This window comes from Rattus norvegicus, chromosome 2, assembly GCF_021556685.1.
Source record: "Rattus norvegicus strain SHRSP/BbbUtx chromosome 2, alternate assembly SHRSP_T2T, whole genome shotgun sequence".
Lineage (NCBI taxonomy): Eukaryota > Metazoa > Chordata > Mammalia > Rodentia > Muridae > Rattus > Rattus norvegicus.
In genome coordinates this window covers 150,036,030-150,063,925 of record NC_141535.1, presented here as the reverse complement: position 1 = coordinate 150,063,925, position 27,896 = coordinate 150,036,030, and the positions used below count along the sequence as shown (strand labels likewise).

Below are 27,896 nucleotides of genomic sequence, written 5' to 3'. Positions count from 1 at the left end.
TGTATATGTGCGTTCTGCCCGTATTGTTATTGAAGACCAGCTTTAGCCTGTGGTGGTCTTTTTTTTTTTTTTGCACATAAAGGGTTTATTTTGAATGTTTTAAGGGAGGATAGAGTTACATCATAATTATAAAAATTACTTACAGAATTAACAGAGTTGTACTGTGTATACTTCTAAATGCAGAGAACAGGGAACTGTCTACACGTTGTATAAAATAAAATTAAAATCAAAAATGAATTCAAGCTCAAAAAATGAGGTCGTTTTTCTAGTTTTAAATGTGAACACGAAGACCTCTGAACTCTATTCGTTCGTTCGTTCGTTCGAACTGCACCAATGGTGGAGAATACAGAGAGCACAGCATTCCCAAGGAACACAGACATTTCGGCCATGATTATTTTGAGTATTTTCCCTGTGTCATCTTTGGAGGACCTCCATCTCTCAGACAATCAGTGTTAAGTGTTTTCAGGCACTACAGTTTGTGTTGCTCAGAACAGTCTTCTTTCTAATGGGTCTACAGAGTTCAGAGATTCAGGCCCAATGCACTTTGGGGTTTGGCACATAAAACAAGAATAGAAATGAAATCTGGCTTAGAAGCAACTGTGATTTTTAGAGCGTGCACAGTCCCTTCGAATGCTGCGTGACATATACAACTGGAATCACCTTCTGTCGGCGCTACGACTGCTTCACCAGTGTGTCTTTACCCTACAACCACTAGAACAGCACAGTAAGCAAATATACAGGAAACCAAAAGCAAATTGAAAGAAAGAAAGCAAGAAAGAAAGAACCTAGGTCTCTTTAACATGCAGGTTTAGTTAGTTACATTGAACATTCTACTTAGAAGAGAGCATGCAAAAATGGATGGTCTGCTTTAAGGTTCTTCTCTGAAGTTTACGTGGCAGCCTGACGTCACACACGCACGCACACACGATACGATACTAGAGCAGGTAAGTGAGGAAGGCCAGTAAATTTTATACACAGATTCACTGCTTGTGTTGCCACAAGCCCCATGAAAATTTTGGAAATTCATGTTCAACTCCTAAATGAGGAGTCAACATTCAGATACCAGGGCAATGCAAGCAAGGCATGCAGATCTGAATTGTGAGCCTAAGGGGAGCCCAAGGCGGCAGGCTCAGGAGTCCGTCACCATTCAGGGTGGTGGAAGCCACCAAAAGAAAAGAGTGGGAGGAGGGGTGAAACAATTAAAATACAAACAAACAAATAAAAACCTTCCCCTTCCCTCTGCCTTACATAAAGGCAGTATTTGGAATAGTGAGCAAAGTCATCCCTGTCTTCTGTTGCAACCCCAGACCGGGAGGTCACGGGTAACCAAAGCCAACCTAGGTTGCTTGCAGAAAACCACAATGCAAGGCATCAGATAATGGCAGACATGTTGGAACTGATCCAGTCCTCGGGACATTTCAAAAGGAGTTTGACTTTCCAGTCACCGTGCATGTTCTGCACCATTGGTGCATGCAGGACACTCTCATCCACTTGTGCCACAGATTACCAGTATGGGCTGGAAGAGACAGACTCTGCTCGGAGATTTACATGCAGGACAACACCTGGTCACGTATACTAGAGGCACCCAAGACTAGGGTAGATCACACGGCTTTGAGAAGCTTGTCCCTGGTGCCTAGGAGAAAACACTGAGCACACGGTGACTGCAGCCAGGGACGGAACTGAGGTACTGTGTTCACATGGTGAGCAGTTGTGACCACCCTGCCTGCAGCACAGGGCGGTCAGCCTCTGTGAAGACTAAATGGATATCCAATAGCCATGCGCCTTGAACCGTGACTGACTTCTTGCATCAGGAAGAACCCCAACTAGTTAAGCATACCTACACTTGGTCATCAAGAAGAACCCCGACTAGTTAAGCATACCTACACTTGGTCATCAGGAAGAACCCCAACTAGTTAAGCATGCCTACACTTGGCCACGCCTCTGCTGTTTGCTTGACAGCATCAATACTGTGCAGCCACAGATAGATTTCCAACCACCACGAGACTGATTCTACAAACCGTCTTTCTCCAGCTGACAAGCTACCAGGCTTCCTACAAGACAAAGTGAGAGCGAGCAGAGGTTTGGCTAGTCAACCAACTGCATGTCAGTTCTATTTCAGCTTCAAACCACCTCACAGGAGCAAATCATGAATGCACTTGATGGCGAAGAGCTGCGATCCACCCATAACCAGTAAGGATGACCGTCCAGTGACACATCATAGACATGCAGAGCCCGGAGGCCACGGAGGGGATAAACCTGCATGAATAACACACTTGGAGCAAGAACAGACACTGCCACAACAGGGTCAAGGCAAAAAGCCATATTGGTCTAGCATTCTCTGTGGGGGAAAGCCAGGAAGAGTGGGAGAGAGTAAGGAAGGGGAGAAGAGGCCTTCTGACCATAATCATATATCAACAATAGTAGTAATAAAAATTAAAAAGTCCCAGAGAACTTGAGAGAAGGCAACAATGCCATACTTAAAACTTACATCTCTAATACAAATGCACTGTTCTTGCGGGGATCTACGGCACATACAAACCCTGGATTTATTGTTGCCTTTTAAGTCCATGTAGTAAAACCCCGCTGACAGGTGTGAACAAATGGACTAATGCGCCGTCTAGAAGCACATCTATATTATTCCATGTGAACCAAGGACCCGGGCTCTATTGTCAAAGTAGTTATGATTAAAGAGTAAACAACAACGATAACAGAAACAAACAATAACAACAAAAACCACAAAAAAAAATAAAGCTTAGAATTGAAGGCAGCCTTTTACCCAGATTTCTCAACAGTTTACCAGAATTCTACTGTGGGTCATTGACTGTTTATGGCTAATTTATACCTGGACTCAGCCAAAAGCCTCCGGATTGAAATGGTACTCAGAAATTGACTTTTGAAACAACCTAAATGTCTCTGTGTGCTTCCTGTGCCCAAATTTAATTTCAAACAAAGAGCAGGCATATTATAAATATGACTGACTTGGATCGAGCACTCCTGTTGAACTGGAGAAAACATTTTCACCCCCACCCCAATCCGCAAGGAAAGGCGTGTCAGTGGTGAGTGCCTCTGTGTGTGTATAATATATACATAGGCACACAGATGCAGATCTAGACAGGTAGCTATATAGATACATAATCTCTCAAAAAAGGCAGTAACAAAAATAACAAACTATGCTTGCATTGTGGCAGCAGAATAAGACAGTGTCAGAGTGAAGGGGAAATGGGTACAACCTATCCAGGTTTAAATGACTATGATGCTAGCTTAACTTTACCACCTTGCTTGTAACCCCCAACAGACAGCCTTCCTGTGAGGGAGGACCCCTCACACAGACGCTCTGAAGAGGGAGGACCCCTCACAGATGCCTTGTGTTTGAATCAGTCTGCACTATTCAGAACAACACCAGCTCTGCTGGTGGAGATTGTGGGTTCGCAGGGACATCTAAGCTTTCATTAAACTGGAAAGCAATCGAGTCTTTATGTCTACAAATTATACATTTAATAGTTCCACAAATTTGGCAGAGTTTGTGATGACATCTAGGATGTTTTCACCAAATCGTAGACGTAAATATGGAAGTCGTCATCAAACTTGATGAAATAGACAGAGGGCTTGGCCTCTACTTGATGGATGACCATGCCAGTCCTTTTCGAGCCGTCTTCTTTGGCATATTCCACTTGCTTGCCTACCAGGCTGTCCACAACTTCTCCTGGCTCCCTTTCTGCTGGAGGCGAATCATTGGAATCGGGCATAATGCGGAGGTCGCCTTCTTTGTAATCATCTAGGAGCTGGTACATGTACAAGACAGGGTCTTTCTCATAGGTGATGTAAAACCATGTGTTCATGACAGGTGCCCGTGCCAAGACCATCCCCCTCCACTCATCTTTAGAGCCATCCTCTGTTTCAAACATGTGCTCCACCGCTTTGCCAATCATTGTGTCCGCTAAGTGTGCATCGCTAATCCGAGATGTTGCAACTCTGTCAGGGAGGACTTCAAGTGCAGAGACTCTGTCATCCTTGTTCAGCTCTAGTCCATAGACACAGTCAAATCCATCGTACTTTATGAGATACAGGGAAGGGTTCACAGGCACCTGGTCCAGGACAGTCCCCTTCCACTGGGTGACAGGGCCGTTGCCCTCTCTCCACCCATGCTGGATCCTGCAGCCTACGATGTTCCGCCGGGGCTGGGACACAGGTTTGCTTGGTCCCACACTGGTCCGATGTTTTTTGTGAGATGTCCTCTTCTTCATCATGTTTGCAGAGACTCCAGCATGGCCTGCATCAGCTCTGGACCGCTGGCCAGGTGTCTTCCCGAATGGGGTCTTCATTCATCTGCATCTATGTGAGCAGCAGAGCTGCTGGACTAGGGTGAAAATCCAATGTTCTCAGCTGAGGCTGCCCACAGGTCAGTGTTCTTGTTAATCCACCATCCAGGTGTCGCCTTTACAAGTTCAGCAAAAACACATGGAATCCCAAGCACTCTGTAGGCCACCGAGGCTGCCAACGGGGCCGCCCTGGCTCGCTCGTGCTCCCCGCCGGCCCAGCCCGAGCCAGACGGCGCCTCCCCACCCCCGCTCCTCGCCGAGGCCGCCGCCCGCCCCCTCGCCTGTGGTGGTCTTATAGGACACATGGGATTATTTCTATCTTCCTCTATCTGTTGAGGCCTGTTTTATAACCAATTATGACCAAAATGTGAATGTTTCATTCCTTCTTTTAAAGGGGAACAAGAATACCCTTGGGAGGGAATAGGGAGGCAAAGTTTAGAACAGAGGCTGAAGGAACACCCATCCAGAGCCTGCCCCACTTGTGGCCCAAACACATACAGCCACCAAACTAGACAAGATGGATGAATCAATGAAGTGCAGGCTGACAGGAACTGATGTAGATCTCTCCTGAGAGACACAGCCAGAATAAGGCAAATACATAGGCGAATGCCAGCAGCAAACCACTGAACTGAGAACGGGACCCCTGTTGAAGGATTCAGAGAAAGGACTGAAAGAGTTTGAAGAGGCTTGAGACCCCATATGAACAACAATGCCAACCAACCAGAGCTTCCAGGGACTAAGCCACTACCTAAAGACTATACATGGACTGACCCTGGACTCTGTCCCCATAGGTAGCAATGAATAGCCTAGTAAGAGCACCAGTGGAAGGGGAAGCCCTGGGTCCTGCTAAGACGGAACCCACAGTGAACATGATTGTTGGAGGGGGAGGGTGGCAGTGGGGGGAGGATGGGGATGGAACACCCATATAGAATGGGAGGAGCAGGGGTTAGAGGAATGTTGGCCTGGAAACCAAGAAGGGGAATAACAATCAAAATGTAAATAAGAACTACCCAATTTAATAAAGATGTAGGCAAAATAAGAATGAATTTCCAAATGTAGTAGAATAAAAGAGACATATAGGCCAAGAAAATGTAAACCAGTCACTTATAATGACTTAACACTTTGATGTGTACAGAAAACTGAGGCAACTGTTGTTCCTTCAGCAAATGCTGTAATCACTCACTCAACTGAAGCTTCTTCTCTGACCTGCTTCCTCTTTTCCTAACCCCCTTAGTGGTCAAAGGCTCATAAAGTCTTTTCCTTTCCAGGTTTAATTTCCGGGGTTTCCGCTGAATGAAAACCATGATCCACACCATCAAGGAGATTAATGAGAGAAAGGACATTTTGCCTGAACACACACTGGGCTACCAGATATTTGACAACTGTTTCTCCACCACCAAAGCAATGGAGTCAGCTTTGGTGTTTCTAACAGGGCAGGAAGAATACAAGCCTAACCTTAGGAACAGCACTGGAAAATATCTCGTTGGAGTTATTGGAGCAGGAGGATCAACTATGTCAATTGCAGTTTCAAGAATTCTAAATGATTTTAATGTACCTCAGGTATCTTGAAATAGTGTGCTTAAAAATAAATACAAAGACTTGCCAGGAGGGGTGACACATGTCTTTAGAACTTAGGATGTAGAAGGAGGTGAATCTCTATTCATTTATAGACAGCCTGTTTAAGAAAGTGACTGCCAACAGAGTCAGGGACGTTGTACAAGGAAATGCTGTCTCAAAAAGACCAGAAGGAAAAAAAAGAGAAAGAGAAATACAAAGAGCCTATAGAAATTATTGCAACTTTCTATGAAGTCCTGAGATGCTGCAGTAAGATGCAGAGAAAAGACAGAATCAGTCCAGGTTCTCCAAATTACTTTTTTCAGCCAAGCCCTTGCAATGTGAATCCCTGCCTATTTAGAAGGAACTTGAAATTGCTCAAAATGCTGGAGCATCACGCTCGAACTGACTCACATGTTCACTGGGCTCAGAGCACTGTGTGGAGCAGGTTAGAGGTTATTCATAAATAGTTGGTAGTTGGTTGGTGGCTGGAATAAAGAACATGCTTTCCTTTTGGTCTCTGTTGATGCTTGAAAGTCATAAGCAAAATCATCATACTGACATGCTAAAATGAGATTGGGACTTGACATTAGCTAACTTAATAGGTTATTTTAAACCCAGACAGAATGATACCTGTAAATACAAGAATAAGTAAGTGCAAAGCATTACTGATTAGAAAAAATATCTAGAATAATTTCAAAGCCTGCAGCAGGAATGGGTCAGGATGTGTGGATATGAATGGTGAGCAAGATTATTGGTGACCCCAAAATAATGGCAGATTATCACTCACCATTCCTTCCTCTATCCTATATTCCCTCCTTTTCTCTTCCTTCTTTCTTCTTTGTTTCTGTCTTCCTTTATCTCTTTTATTCTTTCTTTACCCATCCAATCCTTCATTTCTAACTTCCATCATTCCTTGCTTTCCTTTTCTTTGTTATACTCTAGATAAAACCCAGGGACTGGTTCCTTGTAGACAAGTGCTGAGTTAATTACCCATAATGTCCATCAACTACAGTATTTAATTTAGAGAGCTTGAAATGTGAGTGAGAAGAATAGAAAACAAAGTACAGTGGTAAAGAATACAAGGAATGGGTCCCACACCCGCGGATCCCGGCCCGCAGCAGCTCTCTGCTCCCAGACCCGGTGAGAGAGAGACCCAACCACCTGGTCAGGTGGGCACTCCTGAGGCTGCAGAGCGGAAGAGACCACCAACACTGCTCACCCCTGCCCACATCCCTGGCCCAAGAGGAAACTGTATAAGGCCTCTGGGCTCCCGTGGGGGAGGGCCCAGGAGCGGCAGGACCCCTGCCAGAGACACCGCCGGACCCTGAAGGAAACAGACCGGATAAACAGTTCTCTGCACCCAAATCCCGTGGGAGGGAGAGCTAAACCTTCAGAGAGGCAGACAAGCCTGGGAAACCAGAAGAGACTGCTCCCTGCACACACATCTCGGACACCAGAGGAAAAAGCCAAAGACCATCTGGAACCCTGGTGCACTGAAGCTCCCGGAAGGGGCGGCACAGGTCTTCCTGGTTGCTGCCGCTGCAGAGAGCCCCTGGGCAGCACCCCACGAGCGAACCTGAGCCTCGGGAACACAGGTAAGACCAAATTTTCTGCTGCAAGAAAGCTGCCTGGTGAGCTTGGGACACACGGAAGCAGAATTTCTCTAGGACCGGGCACGTTCTGTGTTTACCGGAAGTCCCACACCCTCAGAAGCAGAATTTCTCTAGGACCGGGCACGTTCTGTGTTTACCGGAAGTCCCACACCCGCGGATCCTGGCCCGCAGCAGCTCTCTGCTCCCAGACCCGGTGAGAGAGAGACCCAACCACCTGGTCAGGTGGGCACTCCTGAGGCTGCAGAGCGGAAGAGACCACCAACACTGCTCACCCCTGCCCACATCCCTGGCCCAAGAGGAAACTGTATAAGGCCTCTGGGCTCCCGTCGGGGAGGGCCCAGGAGCGGCAGGACCCCTGCCTGAGACACCACCGGAACCTGAAAGAAACAGACCGGATAAACAGTTCTCTGCACCCAAATCCCGTGGGAGGGAGAGCTAAACCTTCAGAGAGGCAGACAAGCCTGGGAAACCAGAAGAGACTGCTCCCTGCACACACATCTCGGACACCAGAGGAAAAAGCCAAAGACCATCTGGAACCCTGGTGCACTGAAGCTCCCGGAAGGGGCGGCACAGGTCTTCCTGGTTGCTGCCGCTGCAGAGAGCCCCTGGGCAGCACCCCACGAGCGAACCTGAGCCTCGGGACCACAGGTAAGACCAAATTTTCTGCTGCAAGAAAGCTGCCTGGTGAACTAAAGACACAGGCCCACAGGAACAGCTGAAGACCTGTAGAGAGGAAAAACTACACGCCCGAAAGCAGAACACTCTGTCCCCATAACTGACTGAAAGAGAGGAAAACAGGTCTACAGCACTCCTGACACACAGGCTTATAGGACAGTCTAGCCACTGTCAGAAATAGCAGAACAAAGTAACACTAGAGATAATCTGATGGCGAGAGGCAAGCGCAGGAACCCAAGCAACAGAAACCAAGACTACATGCCATCATCGGAGCCCAATTCTCCCACCAAAACAAACATGGAATATCCAAACACACCAGAAAAGCAAGATCTAGTTTCAAAATCATATTTGATCATGATGCTGGAGGACTTCAGGAAAGACCTGAACACACTTAGGGAAGCACAGGAAAACATTAATAAACAAGTAAAAGCCTACAGAGAGGAATCGCAAAAATCCCTGAAAGAATTCCAGGAAAACACAATCAAACAGTTGAAGGAATTAAAAATGGAAATAGAAGCAATCAAGAAAGAACACATGGAAACAACCCTGGATATAGAAAACCAAAAGAAGAGACAAGGAGCTGTAGATACAAGCTTCACCAACAGAATACAAGAGATGGAAGAGAGAATCTCAGGAGCAGAAGATTCCATAGAAATCATTGACTCAACTGTCAAAGATAATGTAAAGCGGAAAAAGCTACTGGTCCAAAATATACAGGAAATCCAGGACTCAATGAGAAGATCAAACCTAAGGATAATAGGTATAGAAGAGAGTGAAGACTCCCAGCTCAAAGGACCAGTAAATATCTTCAACAAAATCATAGAAGAAAACTTCCCTAACCTAAAAAAAGAGATACCCATAGACATACAAGAAGCCTACAGAACTCCAAATAGATTGGACCAGAAAAGAAACACCTCCCGTCACATAATTGTCAAAACACCAAACACACAAAATAAAGAAAGAATATTAAAAGCAGTAAGGGAAAAAGGTCAAGTAACATATAAAGGGAGACCTATCAGAATCACACCAGACTTCTCGCCAGAAACTATGAAGGCCAGAAGATCCTGGACTGATGTCATACAGACCCTAAGAGAACACAAATGCCAGCCCAGGTTACTGTATCCAGCAAAACTCTCAATTAACATTGATGGAGAAACCAAGATATTCCATGACAAAACCAAATTTACACAATATCTTTCTACAAATCCAGCACTACAAAGGATAATAAATGGTAAAGCCCAACATAAGGAGGCAAGCTATACCCTAGAAGAAGCAAGAAACTAATCGTCTTAGCAACAAAACAAAGAGAATGAAAGCACACAAACATAACCTCACATCCAAATATGAATATAACGGGAAGCAATAATCACTATTCCTTAATATCTCTCAATATCAATGGCCTCAACTCCCCAATAAAAAGACATAGATTAACAAACTGGATACGCAACGAGGACCCTGCATTCTGCTGCCTACAGGAAACACACCTCAGAGACAAAGACAGACACTACCTCAGAGTGAAAGGCTGGAAAACAACTTTCCAAGCAAATGGTCAGAAGAAGCAAGCTGGAGTAGCCATTCTAATATCAAATAAAATCAATTTCCAACTAAAAGTCATCAAAAAAGATAAGGAAGGACACTTCATATTCATCAAAGGAAAAATCAACCAAGATGAACTCTCAATCCTAAATATCTATGCCCCAAATACAAGGGCACCTACATACGTAAAAGAAACCTTACTAAAGCTCAAAACACACATTGCACCTCACACAATAATAGTGGGAGATTTCAACACCCCACTCTCATCAATGGACAGATCATGGAAACAGAAATTAAACAGTGATGTAGACAGACTAAGAGAAGTCATGAGCCAAATGGACTTAACGGATATTTATAGAACATTCTATCCTAAAGCAAAAGGATATACCTTCTTCTCAGCTCCTCATGGTACTTTCTCCAAAATTGACCATATAATTGGTCAAAAAACGGGCCTCAACAGGTACAGAAAGATAGAAATAATCCCATGCGTGCTATCGGACCACCACGGCCTAAAACTGGTCTTCAATAACAATAAGGGAAGAATGCCCACATATACGTGGAAATTGAACAATGCTCTACTCAATGATAACCTGGTCAAGGAAGAAATAAAGAAAGAAATTAAAAACTTTTTAGAATTTAATGAAAATGAAGATACAACATACTCAAACTTATGGGACACAATGAAAGCTGTGCTAAGAGGAAAACTCATAGCGCTGAGTGCCTGCAGAAAGAAACAGGAAAGAGCATATGTCAGCAGCTTGACAGCACACCTAAAAGCTCTAGAACAAAAAGAAGCAAATACACCCAGGAGGAGTAGAAGGCAGGAAATAATCAAACTCAGAGCTGAAATCAACCAAGTAGAAACAAAAAGGACCATAGAAAGAATCAACAGAACCAAAAGTTGGTTCTTTGAGAAAATCAACAAGATAGATAAACCCTTAGCCAGACTAACGAGAGGACACAGAGAGTGTGTCCAAATTAACAAAGTCAGAAATGAAAAGGGAGACATAACTACAGATTCGGAGGAAATTCAAAAAATCATCAGATCTTACTATAAAAACCTATATTCAACAAAATTTGAAAATCTTCAGGAAATGGACAATTTCCTAGACAGATACCAGGTATCGAAGTTAAATCAAGAACAGATAAACCAGCTAAACAACCCCAAAACTCCTAAGGAAATAGAAGCAGTCATTAAAGGTCTCCCAACCAAAAAGAGCCCAGGTCCAGACGGGTTTAGTGCAGAATTCTATCAAACCTTCATAGAAGACCTCATACCAATATTATCCAAACTATTCCACAAAATTGAAACAGATGGAGCCCTACCGAATTCCTTCTACGAAGCCACAATTACTCTTATACCTAAACCACACAAAGACACAACAAAGAAAGAGAACTTCAGACCAATTTCCCTTATGAATATCGACGCAAAAATACTCAATAAAATTCTGGCAAACCGAATTCAAGAGCACATCAAAACAATCATCCACCATGATCAAGTAGGCTTCATCCCAGGCATGCAGGGATGGTTTAATATACGGAAAACCATCAACGTGATCCATTATATAAACAAACTGAAAGAACAGAACCACATGATCATTTCATTAGATGCTGAGAAAGCATTTGACAAAATTCAACACCCCTTCATGATAAAAGTCCTGGAAAGAATAGGAATTCAAGGCCCATACCTAAACATAGTAAAAGCCATATACAGCAAACCAGTTGCTAACATTAAACTAAATGGAGAGAAACTTGAAGCAATCCCACTAAAATCAGGCACTAGACAAGGCTGCCCACTCTCTCCCTACTTATTCAATATAATTCTTGAAGTTCTAGCCAGAGCAATCAGACAACAAAAGGAGATCAAAGGGATACAGATTGGAAAAGAAGAGGTCAAAATATCACTATTTGCAGATGACATGATAGTATATTTAAGTGATCCCAAAAGTTCCACCAGAGAACTACTAAAGCTGATAAACAACTTCAGCAAAGTGTCTGGGTATAAAATTAACTCAAATAAATCAGTTGCCTTCCTCTATACAAAAGAGAAACAAGCCGAGAAAGAAATTAGGGAAACGACACCCTTCATAATAGACCCCAATAATATGGAGTACCTCGGTGTGACTTTAACCAAGCAAGTAAAAGATCTGTAAAATAAGAACTTCAAGACACTGAGGAAAGAAATTGAAGAAGACCTCAGAAGATGGAAAGATCTCCCATGCTCATGGATTGGCAGGATTAATATAGTAAAAATGGCCATTTTACCAAAAGCGATCTACAGATTCAATGCAATCCCCATCAAAATACCAATCCAATTCTTCAAAGAGTTAGACAGAACAATTTGCAAATTCATCTGGAATAACAAAAAACCCAGGATAGCTAAAGCTATCCTCAACAATAAAAGGACTTCAGGGGGAATCACTATCCCTGAACTCAAGCAGTATTACAGAGCAATAGTGATAAAAACTGCATGGTATTGGTACAGAGACAGACAGATAGACCAATGGAATAGAATTGAAGACCCAGAAATGAACCCACACACCTATGGTCACTTGATTTTTGACAAAGGAGCCAAAACCATCCAATGGAAAAAAGATAGCATTTTCAGCAAATGGTGCTGGTTCAACTGGAGGGCAACATGTAGAAGAATGCAGATCGATCCATGCTTATCACCCTGTACAAAGCTTAAGTCCAAGTGGATCAAGGACCTACACATCAAACCAGACACACTCAAACTAAAAGAAGAAAAACTAGGGAAGCATCTGGAACACATGGGCACTGGAAAAAATTTCCTGAACAAAACACCAATGGCTTATGCTCTAAGATCAAGAATCGACAAATGGGATCTCATAAAACTGCAAAGCTTCTGTAAGGCAAAGGACACTGTGGTTAGGACAAAACGGCAACCAACAGATTGGGAAAAGATCTTTACCAATCCTACAACAGATAGAGGCCTTATATCCAAAATATACAAAGAACTCAAGAAGTTAGACCGCAGGGAAACAAATAACCCTATTAAAAAATGGGGTTCAGAGCTAAACAAAGAATTCACAGCTGAGGAATGCCGAATGGCTGAGAAACACCTAAAGAAATGTTCAACATCTTTAGTCATAAGGGAAATGCAAATCAAAACAACCCTGAGATTTCACCTCACACCAGTGCGATTGGCTAAGATCAAAAACTCAGGTGACAGCAGATGCTGGCGAGGATGTGGAGAAAGAGGAACACTCCTCCATTGTTGGTGGGATTGCAGACTGGTAAAACCATTCTGGAAATCAGTCTGGAGGTTCCTCAGAAAATTGGACATTGAACTGCCTGAGGATCCAGCTATACCTCTCTTGGGCATATACCCAAAAGATGCCTCAACATATAAAAGAGACACGTGCTCCACTATGTTCATCGCAGCCTTATGTATAATAGCCAGAAACTGGAAAGAACCCAGATGCCCTTCAACAGAGGAATGGATACAGAAAATGTGGTACATCTACACAATGGAATATTACTCAGCTATCAAAAACAACGAGTTTATGAAATTCGTAGGCAAATGGTTGGAACTGGAAAATATCATCCTGAGTGAGCTAACCCAATCACAGAAAGACATACATGGTATGCACTCATTGATAAGTGGCTATTAGCCCAAATGCTTGAATTACCCTAGATCCCTAGAACAAACGAAACTCAAGACGGATGATCAAAATGTGAATGCTTCACTCCTTCTTTAAATGAGGAAAAAGAATACCCTTGGCAGGGAAGGGAGAGGCAAAGATTAAAACAGAGACTGAAGGAACACCCATTCAGAGCCTGCCCCACATGTGGCCCATACATATACAGCCACCCAATTAGACAAGATGGATGAAGCAAAGAAGTGCAGACCGACAGGAGCCGGATGTAGATCGCTCCTGAGAGACACAGCCAGAATACAGCAAATATAGAGGCGAATGCCAGCAGCAAACCACTGAACTGAGAATAGGTCCCCTATTGAAGGAATCAGAGAAAGAACTGGAAGAGCTTGAAGGGGCTCGAGACCCCAAAAGTACAACAATGCCAAGCAACCAGAGCTTCCAGGGACTAAGCCACTACCTAAAGACTATACATGGACTGACCCTGGACTCTGACCCCATAGGTAGCAATGAATATCCTAGTAAGAGCACCAGTGGAAGGGGAAGCCCTGGGTCCTGCTAAGACTGAACCCCCAGTGAACTAGTCTATGGGGGGAGGGCGGCAATGGGGGGAGGGTTGGGAGGGGAACACCCATAAGGAAGGGGAGGGGGGAGGGGGATGTTTGCCCGGAAACCGGGAAAGGGAATAACACTCGAAATGTATATAAGAAATACTCAAGTTAATAAAAAAAAATATGATCAAAAAAAAAAAAAATACAAGGAATGGTGGGCAACTTGGCACATATCTTCAGGCTGAGTTTCATGTAGCTCATCTAAATTGCAGCGGCTATTGAGTTCTATCGGCCCTAAACTCTATTATTGAGTATCCATTCTTTCATGTTGTTCAAGATTTAGAACCTGCATGCACAGGAGTCTTGATAGCAGGAAAATAAAGACAAATGAAAAAGACAGAACACGGTTAAGAAATCAGAAGTAAGACAAGGAGAGCGCATAGAGACAAAGTCGTATGAGTGTGCAGATTAAAACTTGGAATTAGGCCATCATCTCTGCACGTGAGCTGATAAAGCTGAAGAAGAGATTGGATATCCTGACTCAGGGAAGTGAAAAATGTCCAGCACGATGAAGGAAACTGGGAGAGACCTTCCTGAAACTGCTGGGGTCCTACCCCTGAACACTTGTGATACTAGGGATCTTTATCTTAACAATTGGCAGTCCTGAAATCTTTTTGTTGAAGGGCATCCAAAGTGTTGTCAGAATTGTCCCCATCCCTACCCAGTTAGTACAACAACAAATAGAAAGACATTGTCTATGGAAGGAAGGAAGTGCAAAGGGATCACTATTCAGCCCCTTCTCAAATATCCTGAGACTATAATTTTCATTTAATTTTTGGCTCCTTCTTGCCAGTAACTATAAACATTTCCAATTTTAGGTGGGCTATGCTTCATCCTCCCCAATTCTCACTAATATTGTTAATTATGCCAACACTGTTTGCACAATACCCAGTGATAAGTTCCAGTATGAGGCAATCGTGAAACTGATTATACATTTTGGATGGTCTGGGTAGGTGCTATTGCAACTGGTGGTGATTATGGTAAACAGGGAGTAAAATTATTTAAGGAAAGAATGGAGAAGTCCGACCTCTGCGTTGCTTTCACTGAAACCATTCCAAAAGTCTGCTCCAATGAGAAAATGCAAATAGCTGTTGATGCAGTAAAGAGTTCCACTGCCAAAGTCATTGTGCTTTATGCAACTGACATTCATCTCAGCCCCTTTGTGCTGGAAGTGGTTCATCATAACATAACTGACAGGACATGGATAGCCAGTGAAGCCTGGATTACCTCAGCTCTCATTGCAAAGCCTGAGTATTTTCCCTATTTTGGTGGAACCATTGGATTTGCAATCCCGAGAAGTGTTATACCAGGATTAAAAGAATTTTTTTATGATGTACACCCTAGCAAGGATCCAAATGATGCCTTGACCATTGAATTCTGGCACACTGCTTTTAACTGTACCTGGCCCAACAGCATTGTGCCTTACAATGTGGACCACAGAATGAATATGACTGGAAAAGAAGACAGATTGTATGCCATGTCTGATCAGCTCTGCACTGGAGAGGAGAAATTGGAGGATCTGAAAAATACCTATCCGGACACATCTCAGCTAAGAATCACAAACAATGTCAAACAAGCTGTGTATCTTATAGCTTATGCCATTGATGAATTAAGCAGAGCTGACACAACAGAAGAACATAGGAAAACTATAGCATGTCCAGTTGTACCTGACTTTGAGTCCAAGAAGGTATGTTATTTGATCTTATGATGTAGCATGTTGTAAAATCAAGATTTTACTCCCATGTTCATACCACTGAAATTGCTGACTTGCTTCTGTATGATTTTATACCATCACAACTTGTCTGGATGACTTGATTGTTCCTTTTAAGTCCACATTTCTTACCAAATTACTAGGTTTGTTTTCAACAATAACAAACCTGTTTCACAAAAATTAATAATGCATTTTACAAAATAATCTGTTATTCTTTAAAAAAATGAAATGTAAATGTGTCTAGGAATAAAGCATGTGGTAGTGACTCTGGTTTCTTCCTTTGGTCTCTTTCCTGTTTCCAGCATGCATCTTGTAATCTAAGATCACTACTTGGATTCCAAAACATCAGCTTCATGTGATGCAAAGACTTTTATATCCCTCCAGGTTAGGATGAGTCCTGGATATTTTACACAATTTTTCTTACACTTCAGAACTTCTGTCTTAACAACATGTCTTATATATTCAAGGGAAAGACTAGAGAATGAGGTCTTTATACAATATATCAAGACACAGACAAAGGATAGATGTCAGGGGATAAAGATTATAACTGTATCTGAGACTCACATCTACTCTGCCTTCCTTCATCACCTGTCAAAAGATTCATGTTGGTAAACATGAGCAATCTTGCCAAACTGGTCTCATCCATTTAATTCCTGCTTGTTTTTGTCTACCCGCTCTCCTCCCCCATTTACAAAAGATAAAACTTGAGCATCCCTGTTTTGTTCTTGCCAGCCCCACAAGAGGCCCACTTAACATCACTAATGTGTTACTTCTTACTCACCTGATCATTACCCTTTACACTTATATAAAACACTGTTAATTTGCCAGAGGCTGGGACCCTTGCATTTCCACTTAACCTTCATTTCCAGGTTGGCCCGCACTGCATTCAGTGTTAAATGTTCTTAGTCACCCAGGTAACTCTTCATTCTGTGAATCTAAAAAGCTGGTAAATGTCTCAATATAGAGTTTTCATTTTTTAAAAAAGAAACAAAAGCTATACCCAATATTTACTTATATTTCAAGACTATCCTACCAATAGACAAGACTAGGAACAATTTGAAGTTCTGTTCTTTACTTGAACATTTCTAAATTACACTGTTTTTTGTCTCCTTCTTATTTTACTTCTCCTGTTCCTTCTCATCTTTCTCTTTGTGAGACAAATTTGCACTGTGTACCCTGAATCCATCTGTGGGACTAGAGCTATGCCCAATAGCCACCTGTCATTTCTAAATTTTTGAGAATTATATGAAGTTAGAGAAATATGTCCTACTAACCAGAAAATTCAAACTAATGAAACTGTAGGAAGGCTGATCAAGGAAAGGGTCAGACTGTGGAAATCTTTGACCATTTATGTGCTTTACTATTGATAAGGACTAGGGAGAACATTTCATGGATTTAGCATATGTGTTAAATTTTCATGACTTTTGTCATTTATTTCATGGGCATTGAGAAAGACAAGAAAAAAGATAGAAGAAAACAAGAGGCCAGGTAACACAAAGTAGTAGATGGTAACTAAAACACTTTAATATATCCAGTTAGTAAATATTTCAGGTATATAGCCTTAATCCCTATTATAAAAATTAGGAAGAATAATAATCATCTCTTTACAACAAAGGCAAATAATGTTTGATAAATGTATTCCTCCCTTGTCATCACAATATTTAATGGAACCAAAAGACTCCAGATTCCAGTCTTGCTGGTCTATGGAGAGGTTTTGACTACACTAAGGCCTTTTTTTTTAAGAAATTCAAGTACAGCAGGTAGGGCAGATGAAGACCAAGGATATGCCCTGTGTGATGAATTTCTTTCATGCTAAGGAAAGCATGCTCTCACTTACCTAATGTTAATGCAGAGAAGAGCAAGTTAGAAAGAGGTTGTTTTCTCATTGAGAATAAAGAATTCTCAAAGTCTCTTTGATCCTATAGATTAAAAGTCAGTCCTACAAACTATTGTACCACTCACCAAGGCCATTTCTGCATAATGGAAACTAACAATTCAGAAGCATACTCTCAGAAAAATGTCCTGCTAATCTTTTATAACCCAGCTAAAGTGGAATTTTTCTGAGAAATAAAGAATTTCCAGTTTCCAAAGTCAGCCAGCTCTCACCTCTTCGTGCCCCTTTCAACAGTTTTTCTACAAAAGCAACTGTGATGTGATACAACTTTTCCTATGGAGATGTAACACACACATCTACTCACCCACATAGGGATCCCTAAACACACCACAATCAGACACCACCAATGACCAAATCACTCAACCAATGGATTTTATTGGGGTAACCTAAAGGAATATGGGTGAAGAGTTAGGTACAGGAACAGAAATGACTCTAAGACAGGTACAACACCTAGGCCTACCTAGCATGGGTGACAGCTCACAAATCAATCTTTGAACCTTGAGAATAGCTTTCAGGCCGCTCAATGGTGTGTCCTTCCCTAGTTGGTCTAAATAACTTCCAGGTACCTCAGCTGGCTTCTTTTTCTCCCAGCAGATGGACTGATCTCAAGAGTCTTCTTTGTACCTTGTCTTGTCTGATTCTTCTTTGCAATTTAACAGAGGCTGAGAAGGACTTTCAGCTTTCCTTGCTTTCTCTGTCAGGGAGCTACCTAGTGAAAGTACTCAGTTACATGGACTTCCCTAAAGCTATTTTCAGACATTTACTTTATTACTTAAAAAGCCTCCCTGAAGTGATGATATGATTAAATTTGGGAGGAAATTGTGATACGACAACTACATAAACTTCTTGTATTTAACTTTAAATTCTAATTGCCCAGTCTCTTTACTAGACTGAGAGTTTCAAAAGAATGAATCAGTTGTGGACCTTTGTATCTTTACTTAAGCAAACTGGAGTAAAGGGAATGAAATTATTCTAAACATTCTCTTGTCTCTTGTCTCTTGAAATGGAGATATTATAGTGGAAAATGGTAGTATATGCTTATTTTACTCTAGCAAGTACATACAATTGTAGTATACATCAATGGCATATTAAAATTGTCCAGAAAGTAAGGACATATAGGTAAAATTAAACGTCACATATTGTTTAACCTAGTATATCTAAAATACTATTTAATGTGTTGTAATAATTTAATATGTTGTCATGGTAATAAAATAATAATGTGAAATTATTTATGAGACAGATTTCATCCTTTAAAATTTTAGAACCCAGTATGCATGTTACATGCATAGCATATCTCAATTTATCAAATCATTCTTTCTTTTTTGTCACCTATGGCTAAAGTATATAAGAGTTGGTAACAAAAACAGCATTAGAATAAAGAGAATACTATGAATTATATATGGCTTACATATGAAATCAGTCTACTTTCTTCACAAATCTTTATTTTCTAACTATTTAAATAATTACAAATTACTTTTTTTTTTTTACTTTTTAACTCCTCTCTTATTCCTCAGTATTAGATAAGGGATTACATTAGGAATATACAATTTACTACCCATGATGGAAGAAAAATAGAGACTGATTTATACGGAGACATAGAAAGTAGGTATTATGAGATACTCAATTGGCACGTGGATAACGCTGGAGAAATCACCTTTGTCAAAGTTGGAGAATATAAATTCACAACTTGAAAATATGAATTTATTCTGCCAACGAACTCAACGCTATTTTGGAAGACTGAATCTTACAAGGTTAGTTGGTCTGACATATTTTTGTTTATATATAGAGGGAAAAGTATATTTTTCAGGCACTAAATAAAGGTAAAACAACTAAAGTTTTTACCATATTCCAAATCATTTTACATAATGTAGCATATGGGTTTTTTGTGTTGTTCTTTGTCTATTTAGAATATAAAGACTCGGAGACCCAACCGCCTGGTCAGGTGGGCACTCCTGAGGGTGCAGAGTGGAAGAGACCACCAACACTGCTCACCCCTGCCCACATCCCTGGCCCAAGAGGAAACTGTATAAGGCCTCTGGGCTCCCGAGGGGGAGGGCCCAGGAGCGGCAGGACCCCTGCAAGAGACACCGCCAGACCCTGAAGGAAACAGACCTGATAAACAGTTCTCTGCACCCAAATCCCGTGGGAGGGAGAGCTAAACATTCAGAGAGGCAGACAAGCCTGGGAAACCAGAAGAGACTACTCTCTGCACACACATCTCGGACGCCAGAGGAAAACACCAAAGACCATCTGGAACCCTGGAGCACTGAAGCTCCCGGAATGGGCGGCACAGGTCTTCCTGGTTGCTGCCGCTGCAGAGAGCCCGTGGGCAGCACCCCACGAGCGAACTTGAGCCTCGGGACCACAGGTAAGACCAACTTTTCTGCTGCAAGAAAGCTGCCTGGTGAGCTTGGGACACATGGAAGCAGAATTCCTCTAGTACCGGGCACGTTCTGTGTTTACCAGAAGTCCCACACCCTCGGATCCCGGCCCGCAGCAGCTCTCTGCTCCCAGACCCTGTGAGAGAGAGACCCAACTGCCTGGTCAGGTGGGCACTCCTGAGGCTGCAGAGCAGAAGAGACCACCAACACTGCTCACCCCTGCCCACATCCCTGGCCCAAGAGGAAACTGTATAAGGCCTCTGGGCTCCCGTGGGGGAGGGCCCAGGAGCGGCATGACCCCTGCCAGAGACACCGCCAGACCCTGAAGGAAACAGACCAGATAAACAGTTCTCTGCACCCAAATCCCGTGGGAGGGAGAGCTAAACCTTCAGAGAGGCAGACAAGCCTGGGAAACCAGAAGAGACTACTCTCTGCACACACATCTCGGACGCCAGAGGAAAACACCAAAGGCCATCTGGAACCCTGGTGCACTGAAGCTCCCGGAAGAGGCGGCACAGGTATTCCTGGTTGCTGCAGCCGCAGAGAGCCCGTGGGCAGCACCCCACGAGCGAACCTGAGCCTCGGGACCACAGGTAAGACCAACTTTTCTGCTGCAAGAAAGCTACCTGGTGAACTCAAGACACAGGCCCACAGGAACAGCTGAAGACCTGTAGAGAGGAAAAACTACACGCCCGAAAGCAGAACACTCTGTTCCCATAACTGGCTGAAAGAAAACAGGAAAACAGGTCTACTGCACTCCAAACACACAGGCTTATAGGACAGTCTAGCCACTGTCAGAAATAGCAGAACAAAGTAACACTAGAGATAATCTGATGGCGAGAGGCAAGCGCAGGAACCCAAGCAACAGAAACCAAGACTACTTGGCATCATCGGAGCCCAATTCTCCCACCAAAACAAACATGGAATATCCAAACACACCAGAAAAGCAAGATCTAGTTTCAAAATCATATTTGATCATGATGCTGGAGGACTTCAAGAAAGATGTGAAGAACTCCCTTAGGGAAACACAGGAAAACATTAATAAACAGGTAGAAGCCTACAGAGAGGAATCGCAAAAATCCCTGAAAGAATTCCAGGAAAACACAATCAAACAGTTGAAGGAATTAAAAATGGAAATAGAAGCAATCAAGAAAGAACACATGGAAACAACCCTGGATATAGAAAACCAAAAGAAGAGACAAGGAGCTGTAGATACAAGCTTCACCAACAGAATACAAGAGATGGAAGAGAGAATCTCAGGAGCAGAAGATTCCATAGAAATCATTGACTAAACTGTCAAAGATAACGTAAAGCGGAAAAAGCTACTGGTCCAAAACATACAGGAAATCCAGGACTCAATGAGAAGATCAAACCTAAGGATAATAGGTATAGAAGAGAGTGAAGACTCCCAGCTCAAAGGACCAGTAAATATCTTCAACAAAATCATAGAAGAAAACTTCCCTAATCTAAAAAAAGAGATACCCATAGGCATACAAGAAGCCTACAGAACTCCAAATAGATTGGACCAGAAAAGAAACACCTCCCGTCACATAATAGTCAAAACACCAAATGCACAAAATAAAGAAAGAATATTAAAAGCAGTAAGGGAAAAAGGTCAAGTAACATATAAAGGCAGACCTATCAGAATCACACCAGACTTCTCGCCAGAAACTATGAAGGCCAGAAGATCCTGGACTGATGTCATACAGACCCTAAGAGAACACAAATGCCAGCCCAGGTTACTGTATCCTGCAAAACTCTCAATTAACATAGATGGAGAAACCAAGATATTCCATGACAAAACCAAATTTACACAATATCTTTCTACAAATCCAGCACTACAAAGGATAATAAATGGTAAAGCCCAACATAAGGAGGCAAGCTATAACCTAGAAGAAGCAAGAAACTAATCGTCTTAGCAACAAAACAAAGAGAATGAAAGCACACAAACATAACCTCACATCCAAATATGAATATAACGGGAAGCAATAATCACTATTCCTTAATATCTCTCAACATCAATGGCCTCAACTCCCCAATAAAAAGACATAGATTAACAAACTGGATACGCAACGAGGACCCTGCATTCTGCTGCCTACAGGAAACACACCTCAGAGACAAAGACAGACATTACCTCAGAGTGAAAGGCTGGAAAACAATTTTCCAAGCAAATGGTCAGAAGAAGCAAGCTGGAGTAGCCATTCTAATATCAAATAAAATCAATTTTCAATTAAAAGTCATCAAAAAAGATAAGGAAGGACACTTCATATTCATCAAAGGAAAAATCCACCAAGATGAACTCTCAATCCTAAATATCTATGCCCACAAATACAAGGGCACCTACATACATAAAAGAAACCTTACTAAAGCTCAAAACACACATTGCACCTCACACAATAATAGTGGGAGATTTCAACACCCCACTCTCATCAATGGACAGATCATGGAAACAGAAATTGAACAGAGATGTAGACAGACTAAGAGAAGTCATGAGCCAAATGGACTTAACGGATATTTATAGAACATTCTATCCTAAAGCAAAAGGATATACCTTCTTCTCAGCTACTCATGGTACTTTCTCCAAAATTGACCATATAATTGGTCAAAAAACGGACCTCAACAGGTACAGAAAGATAGAAATAATACCATGTGTGCTATCGGACCACCACGGCCTAAAATTGTTCTTCAATAACAATCAAGGAAGAATGCCCACATATATGTGGAAATTGAACAATGCTCTACTCAATGATAACCTGGTCAAGGAAGAAATAAAGAAAGAAATTAAAAACTTTTTAGAATTTAATGAAAATGAAGATACAACATACTCAAACTTATGGGACACAATGAAAGCTGTGCTAAGAGGAAAACTCATAGCGCTGAGTGCCTGCAGAAAGAAACAGGAAAGAGCATACGTCAGCAGCCTGACAGCACACCTAAAAGCTCTAGAACAAAAAGAAGCACATACACCCAGGAGGAGTAGAAGGCAGGAAATAATCAAACTCAGAGCGGAAATCAACCAAGTAGAAACAAAAAGGACCATAGAAAGAATCAACAGAACCAAAAGTTGGTTCTTTGAGAAAATCAACAAGATAGATAAACCCTTAGCCAGACTAACGAGAGGACACAGAGAGTGCGTCCAGATTAACAAAATCAGAAATGAAAAGGGAGACATAACAACAGATTCAGAGGAAATTCAAAAAATCATCAGATCTTACTATAAAAACCTATATTCAACAAAACTTGAAAATCTTCAGGAAATGGATAATTTCCTAGACAGATACCAGGTACCGAAGTTAAATCAAGAACAGATAAACCAGCTAAACAACCCCATAACTCCTAAGGAAATAGAAGCAGTCATTAAAGGTCTCCCAACCAAAAAGAGCCCAGGTCCAGACGGGTTTAGTGCAGAATTCTACCAAACCTTCATAGAAGACCTCATACCAATATTATCCAAACTATTCCACAAAATTGAAACAGATGGAGCCCTACCGAATTCCTTCTACGAAGCCACAATTACTCTTATACCTAAACCACACAAAGACACAACAAAGAAAGAGAACTTCAGAACAATTTCCCTTATGAATATCGATGCAAAAATACTCAACAAAATTCTGGCAAACCGAATCCAAGAGCACATCAAAACAATCATCCACCATGGCCAAGTAGGCTTCATCCCAGGCATGCAGGGATGGTTTAATATACGGAAAACCATCAACGTGTTCCATTATATAAACAAACTGAAAGAACAAAACCACATGATCATTTCATTAGACGCTGAGAAAGCATTTGACAAAATTCAACACCCCTTCATGATAAAAGTCCTGGAGAGAATAGGAATTCAAGGCCCATACCTGAATATAGTAAAAGCCATATACAGCAAACCAGTTGCTAACATTAAACTAAATGGAGAGAAACTCGAAGCAATCCCACTAAAATCAGGGACTAGACAAGGCTGCCCACTCTCTCCCTACTTATTCAATATAGTTCTTGAAGTTCTAGCCAGAGCAATCAGACAACAAAAGGAGGTCAAGGGGATACAGATCGGAAAAAAAGAAGTCAAAATATCACTGTTTGCAGATGATATGATAGTGTATCTAAGTGATCCCAAAAGTTCCACCAGAGAACTACTAAAGCTGATAAACAACTTCAGCAAAGTGGCTGGGTATAAAATTAAATCAAATAAATCAGTAGCCTTCCTCTACACAAAAGAGAAACAAGCCGAGAAAGAAATTAGGGAAACGACACCCTTCATAATAGACCCAAATAATATAAAGTACCTAGGTGTGACTTTAACCAAGCAAGTAAAAGATCTGTACAATAAGAACTACAAGACGCTGAAGAAGGAAATTGAAGAAGACCTCAGAAGATGGAAAGATCTCCGATGCTCATGGATTGGCAGGATTAATTTAGTAAAAATGGCCATTTTACCAAAAGCAATCTACAGATTCAATGCAATCCCCATCAAAATACCAATCCAATTCTTCAAAGAGTTAGACAGAACAATTTGCAAATTCATCTGGAATAACAAAAAACCCAGGATAGCTAAAGCTATCCTCAACAATAAAAGGATTTCAGGGGGAATCACTATCCCTGAACTCAAGCAGTATTACAGAGCAATAGTGATAAAAACTGCATGGTATTGGTACAGAGACAGACAGATAGACCAATGGAATAGAATTGAAGACCCAGAAATGAACCCACACACCTATGGTCACTTGATTTTTGAAAAGGAGCCAAAACCATCCAATGGAAAAAAGATAGTATTTCCAGCAAATGGTGCTGGTTCAACTGGAGGGCAACATGTAGAAGAATGCAGATCAATCCATCCTTATCACCCTGTACAAAGCTTAAGTCCAAGTGGATCAAGGACCTCCACATCAAACCAGACACACTCAAACTAATAGAAGAAAAACTAGGGAAGCATCTGGAACACATGGGCACTGGAAAAAATTTCCTAAACAAAACACCAATGGCTTACGCTCTAAGATCAAGAATCGACAAAGGGATCTCATAAAACTACAAAGCTTCTGTAAGGCAAAGGACACTGTGGTTAGGACAAAACGGCAACCAACAGATTGGGAAAAGATCTTTACCAATCCTACAACAGATAGAGGCCTTATATCCAAAATATACAAAGAACTCAAGAAGTTAGACCGCAGGGAAACAAATAACCCTATTAAAAAATGGGGTTCAGAGCTAAACAAAGAATTCACAGCTGAGGAATGCCGCATGGCTGAGAAACACCTAAAGAAATGGTCAACATCTTTAGTCATAAGGGAAATGCAAATCAAAACAACCCTGAGATTTCACCTCACACCAGTGAGAATGGCTAAGATCAAAAACTCAGGGGACAACAGATGCTGGCGAGGATGTGGAGGAAGAGGAACACTCCGCCATTGTTGGTGGGATTGCAAACTGGTACAACCATTCTGGAAATCAGTCTGGAGAATCCTCAGAAAATTGGACATTGAACTGCCTGAGGATCCAGCTATACCTCTCTTGGGCATATACCCAAAAGATGCCCCAACATATAAAAAAGACACGTGCTCCACTATGTTCATTGCAGCCTTATTTGTAATAGCCAGAAGCTGGAAAGAACCCAGATGCCCTTCAACAGAGGAATGGATACAGAAAATGTGGTACATCTACACAATGGAATATTACTCAGCTATCAAAAACAACGACTTTATGAAATTCGTAGGCAAATGGTTGGAACTGGAAAACATCATCCTGACTGAGCTAACCCAATCACAGAAATACATACATGGTATGCACTCATTGATAAGTGGCTATTAGCCCAAATGCTTGAATTACCCTAGATGCCTAGAGCAAATGAAACTCAAGACGGATGATCAAAATGTGAATGCTTCACTCCTTCTTTAAAAGGGGAACAAGAATACCCTTGGCAGGGAAGAGAGAGGCAAAGATTAAAACAGAGACTGAAGGAACACCCATTCAGAGTCTGCCCCACATGTGGCCCATACATATATAGCCACCCAATTAGACAAGATGGATGAAGCAAAGAAGTGCAGACCGACAGGAGCCGGATGTAGATCGCTCTTAAGAGACACAGCCAGAATACAGCAAATACAGAGGCGAATGCCAGCAGCAAACCACTGAACTGAGAATAGGACCCCCGTTGAAGGAATCAGAGAAAGAACTGGAAGAGCTTGAAGGGGCTCGAGACTCCATATGTACAACAATGCCAAGCAACCAGAGCTTCCAGGGACTAAGCCCCTACCCAAAGACTATACATGGACTGACACTGGACTCTGACCTCATAGGTAGCAATGAATATCCTAGTAAGAGCACCAGTGGAAGGGGAAGCCCTGGGTCCTGCTAAGACTGAACCCCCAGTGAACTAGACTGGTGGGGGGAGGGCGGCAATGGGGGGAGGGTTGGGAGGGGAACACCCATAAGGAAGGGGAGGGGGGAGGGGGATGTTTGCCCGGATACCGGGAAAGGGAATAACACTTGAAATGTATATAAGAAATACTCGGGAAACAGATCGGATAAACAGTTCTCTGCACCCAAATCCCGAGGGAGGGAGAGCTAAACCTTCAGAGAGGTAGACAAGCCTGGGAAACCAGAAGAGACTGCTCCCTGCACACACATCTCAGACGCCAGAGGAAAAAGCCAAAGACCATCTGGAACCCTGGTGCACTGAAGCTCCCGGAAGGGGCGGCACAGGTCTTCCTGGTTGCTGCCGCTGCAGAGAGCCCGTGGGCAGCACCCCACGGGCAAACCTGAGCCTCGGGACCACAGGTAAGACCAACTTTTCTGCTGCAAGAAAGCTGCCTGGTGAGCTTGGGACACCCGGAAGCAGAATTTCTCTAGGACCGGGCACGTTCTGTGTTTACCGGAAGTCCCACACCCGTGGATCCCGGCCCTCAGCAGCTCTCTGCTCCCAGACCCTGTGAGAGAGAGACCCAACCGCCTGGTCAGGTGGGCACTCCTGAGGCTGCAGAGCGGAAAAGACCACCAACACTGCTCAACCCTGCCCACATCCCTGGCCCAAGAGGAAACTGTATAAGGCCTCTGGGCTCCCGAGGGGGAGGGCCCAGGAGCGGCAGGACCGCTGCCAGAGACACCGCAGGACCCTGAAGGAAACAGACCTGATAAACAGTTCTCTGCACCCAAATCCCGTGGGAGGGAGAGCTAAACCTTCAGAGAGGCAGACAAGCCTGGGAAACCAGAAGAGACTGCTCCCTGCACACACATCTCGGACGCCAGAGGAAAAAGCCAAAGACCATCTGGAACCCTGGTGCACTGAAGTTCCCGGAAGGGGCGGCACAGGTCTTCCTGGTTGCTGCCGCTGCAGAGAGCCCCTTGGCAGCACCCCACGAGCGAACCTGAGCCTCGGGACCACAGGTAAGACCAAATTTTCTGCTGCAAGAAAGCTGCCTGGTGAACTCAAGACACAGGCCCACAGGAACAGCTGAAGACCTGTAGAGAGGAAAAACTACACGCTCGAAAGCAGAACACTCTGTCCCCATAACTGACTGAAAGAGAGGAAAACAGGTCTACAGCACTCCTGACACACAGGCTTATAGGACAGTCTAGCCACTGTCAGAAATAGCAGAACAAAGTAACACTAGAGATAATCTGATGGCGAGAGGCAAGCGCAGGAACCCAAGCAACAGAAACCAAGATTACATGCCATCATCGGAGCCCAACTCTCCCACCAAAACAAACATGGAATATCCAAACACACCAGAAAAGCAAGATCTAGTTTCAAAATCATATTTGATCATGATGCTGGAGGACTTCAAGAAAGACATGAACACACTTAGGGAAGCACAGGAAAACATTAATAAACAAGTAAAAGCCTACAGAGAGGAATCGCAAAAATCCCTGAAAGAATTCCAGGAAAACACAATCAAACAGTTGAAGGAATTAAAAATGGAAATAGAAGCAATCAAGAAAGAACACATGGAAACAACCCTGGATATAGAAAACCAAAAGAAGAGACAAGGAGC

General features: G+C 42.7%; 1 protein-coding gene and 1 pseudogene across 1 annotated transcript; one reads left to right on the top strand and one right to left on the bottom strand.

Annotated features, from left to right (window-relative positions):
- Positions 1-27,896, top strand: part of LOC120101015 (vomeronasal type-2 receptor 1-like) — a 70,220-nt pseudogene that overhangs the window by 5,525 nt on the left and 36,799 nt on the right.
- Spin1-ps3 (spindlin 1, pseudogene 3) lies at positions 59-4,541 on the bottom strand. The gene has a single exon (XM_087637457.1). It carries the CDS (start codon positions 4,320-4,322, stop codon positions 3,534-3,536), a length of 789 nt encoding a protein of 262 aa, XP_087493583.1. The 5' UTR covers positions 4,323-4,541; the 3' UTR covers positions 59-3,533.